The 2479-nt window shown below is 39.3% G+C and overlaps 1 protein-coding gene across 1 annotated transcript; it reads right to left on the bottom strand.

Annotated features, from left to right (window-relative positions):
* Positions 1 to 212: 212 nt before the first annotated feature.
* LOC123199052 (scarecrow-like protein 32) lies at positions 213 to 2136 on the bottom strand. The gene has a single exon (XM_044613862.1). It carries the CDS (start codon positions 1629 to 1631, stop codon positions 270 to 272), a length of 1362 nt encoding a protein of 453 aa, XP_044469797.1. The 5' UTR covers positions 1632 to 2136; the 3' UTR covers positions 213 to 269.
* Between the last annotated feature and the right edge of the window lie 343 nt (positions 2137 to 2479).

Below are 2479 nucleotides of genomic sequence, written 5' to 3' on the forward strand. Positions count from 1 at the left end.
TTTATTAAATCAAAATCTTAATTAATGTTAACCCACAAAATAGAATGTGATAACAGAAAGATGATAGAGCAGCAACTCAATTAGATCGTTCGCATTAATAATGTTACGTTGAACTATCCTAAAGGTAATTAACACTGACCATTTAAGTTAGAACCCTGATAAAACAACCAGTTCTCATTTACTCTCAAAAGAAAACAAAAAGGGAGAGTTAATTAGAGACTAAGAAGAAATATTAAGCATTAATTATTAGAATGTTAACAAAAACTAGATCAAGCAGGCACCCAAGCAGTAGCAAAAACGGCATTGTGACCTTTCCATGTAAGTACAAGATCATCTTCTTCCTTCTTCAATCCCCAACCAGCTGCATGTTCATCAAGCATGGTTTTCACTTCTGAAACCGCTTCTTCTCCGAAACTAATGCCCCGAAATCCAGCGTTTCTCATTCTTTGTACCCAATGGCTCTTGAGTTCAAGCCTCTCAACCCTCTGTAGACCCTCATGTGCGACCACATTCTCTATTTTCCAACAAATATCGGCTTCATACCACTGCCTTTGCTTGCTTCCCCGTGGAAGAAATGTGTCAACTGTGTCATAAGATATCCATAAATAGTTGAAAGCAGATCTTAATCTACATACCAAATTGTTTGATGTAAAATCTGCATCTTCATCAACTAGTACAACAATGGTTGGGTTTAAACTTCTCAAAGCTTTGAGAAACATCATTCTAAGTGATGGAGTGGAGGAAGACTCAACAAAGTATGGATTCGAAGTTGTGTTTGGAATTGGTGAAAGGGTTTCATCTGGTATATAGTGAAGCATCATATGACAGTTCACAACCAAAGCCTCACCCACAAAATGTTGCATCCGGATGTGTTCGATTAAAGAAGAAAACCCATCAGCATAACTTGAATGAATTTCTTTAAACTCCATTATTATATTTCTGGACCCAGCGAAGTTGATTAACTTTAAACCCAACTCATTGTATGAAAGATCAAGTTTTGGTGGTACTTCTTCTGTGGAACCGACTACTGTGAGCTTTAGACGGGGTAGAACCTCGAAACGACTAGCAATAGCATCAATAAGAGTAGGGATTTGCATACAGTGAGTTAAGCTTAAATCAACAATATGAATAACTGAGTACCCATCAACAGCTTCTAATATTGCTGCATTTGCTGCAGTGAAGCCGAAGCGATGCCATGGAGTTAAGTCCACAAAGCTAGCGAGCTCTATGACGGAGAATTTGTGGCTGTCAATGGAAGGGTTGTAGTGAGCATTATTATTTTCCATCGCAGCAAGCATTTTGCAAGTACCACTTTTTGCTGCTCGAGTAATGAGAGCACGAAGGAAGGCACATGTTAGGCGCTGATTGGAGTCACCGTCTGGTGGTGCAATGTTGTTTAGCACCCATAAGATTTGCTGGGCAAGAGTGGCGTCGCTGCTTTCGATTGCATTTGCACAGTGAACTAAAAGCTGTTCCATGCAGTTGGCATCACCGAAATTTCCCAAGGACATTGATGAAGGGAAACCGGGCCATGGACGAGTCCTGTGAATTTGGTTCTTGTTCATGGTGAGGTTTGAAAAAGAAGTGATTTGATGCAGAAGTTGTGGTGGGGTTTCAGTGAATTGCATCATGGAGAGAGATAGAGAGGGTCCAAAATTGAGATAAGAACAAAAAGAAAAGAAAATATGGGAATCAGAAATCAGAAGAGAGCAGAAAGAGAGAAAGAGACCAGACTAGTAGTGGGTACCTTTGCCAGCGGGAAACGTTCCAAGTAGTGGTGAAAGTGTGACACAAAGAGACTACAGTTTGGGAGAATTCTGCAAATGAATCCTAGAGAATAGACTTTTCAGCTTTACCTCAGGATTTATTTTCCTCTTTCAGAAGGAAGCAAAGGGACAGATCATGAGTAAACTATCATCCCAAAAAAAAACTTGGGTGAATCCAAATTAGGCAGGAGAGACCTTTCTTCTAAGCATATCAACCTTTCAGTTCTTATACATAGGGGCTGCAATTAGTTTGTGGAACCACATCAAACAAACCTTTTCCCTACAAAAAAGGCTCTAATCTCTCTTCATCATATCTTCTTTTTTCCTGCTTTTTTCTCAGGTGTTTTGATAGAGAGAGTAAAAGAAAGCCCCCAAAGATTAATATAAATGAAGACTTATTGAGAGAGGAAGAGATGCATCATATATGGCTCTGTTGGATTTTGGTAGCATGTGAAATAGCCGGCCAGGAAGTTGTCTCTTTGTGGGTGTTGGGATTTTGTCATATACTCACACAGTGGGGATTGAAGGCAGTTAACCTTTTGGCTCACCCATTCACGGGCCATCAACATATATATCATCAACAAATCATTTTTATGCAGTTCTTTTTTTCCTCCTCTTTTTCTCCATCGTTTCTCTTCCTCTAACTTTGTCCGATGATTGTTTTATTAATATGAACTTGATTTTCTACACCTTGCCACTGTATTTCTTTTGTC

This window comes from Mangifera indica, chromosome 16 (assembly GCF_011075055.1).
Source record: "Mangifera indica cultivar Alphonso chromosome 16, CATAS_Mindica_2.1, whole genome shotgun sequence".
Classification (NCBI taxonomy): domain Eukaryota; kingdom Viridiplantae; phylum Streptophyta; class Magnoliopsida; order Sapindales; family Anacardiaceae; genus Mangifera; species Mangifera indica.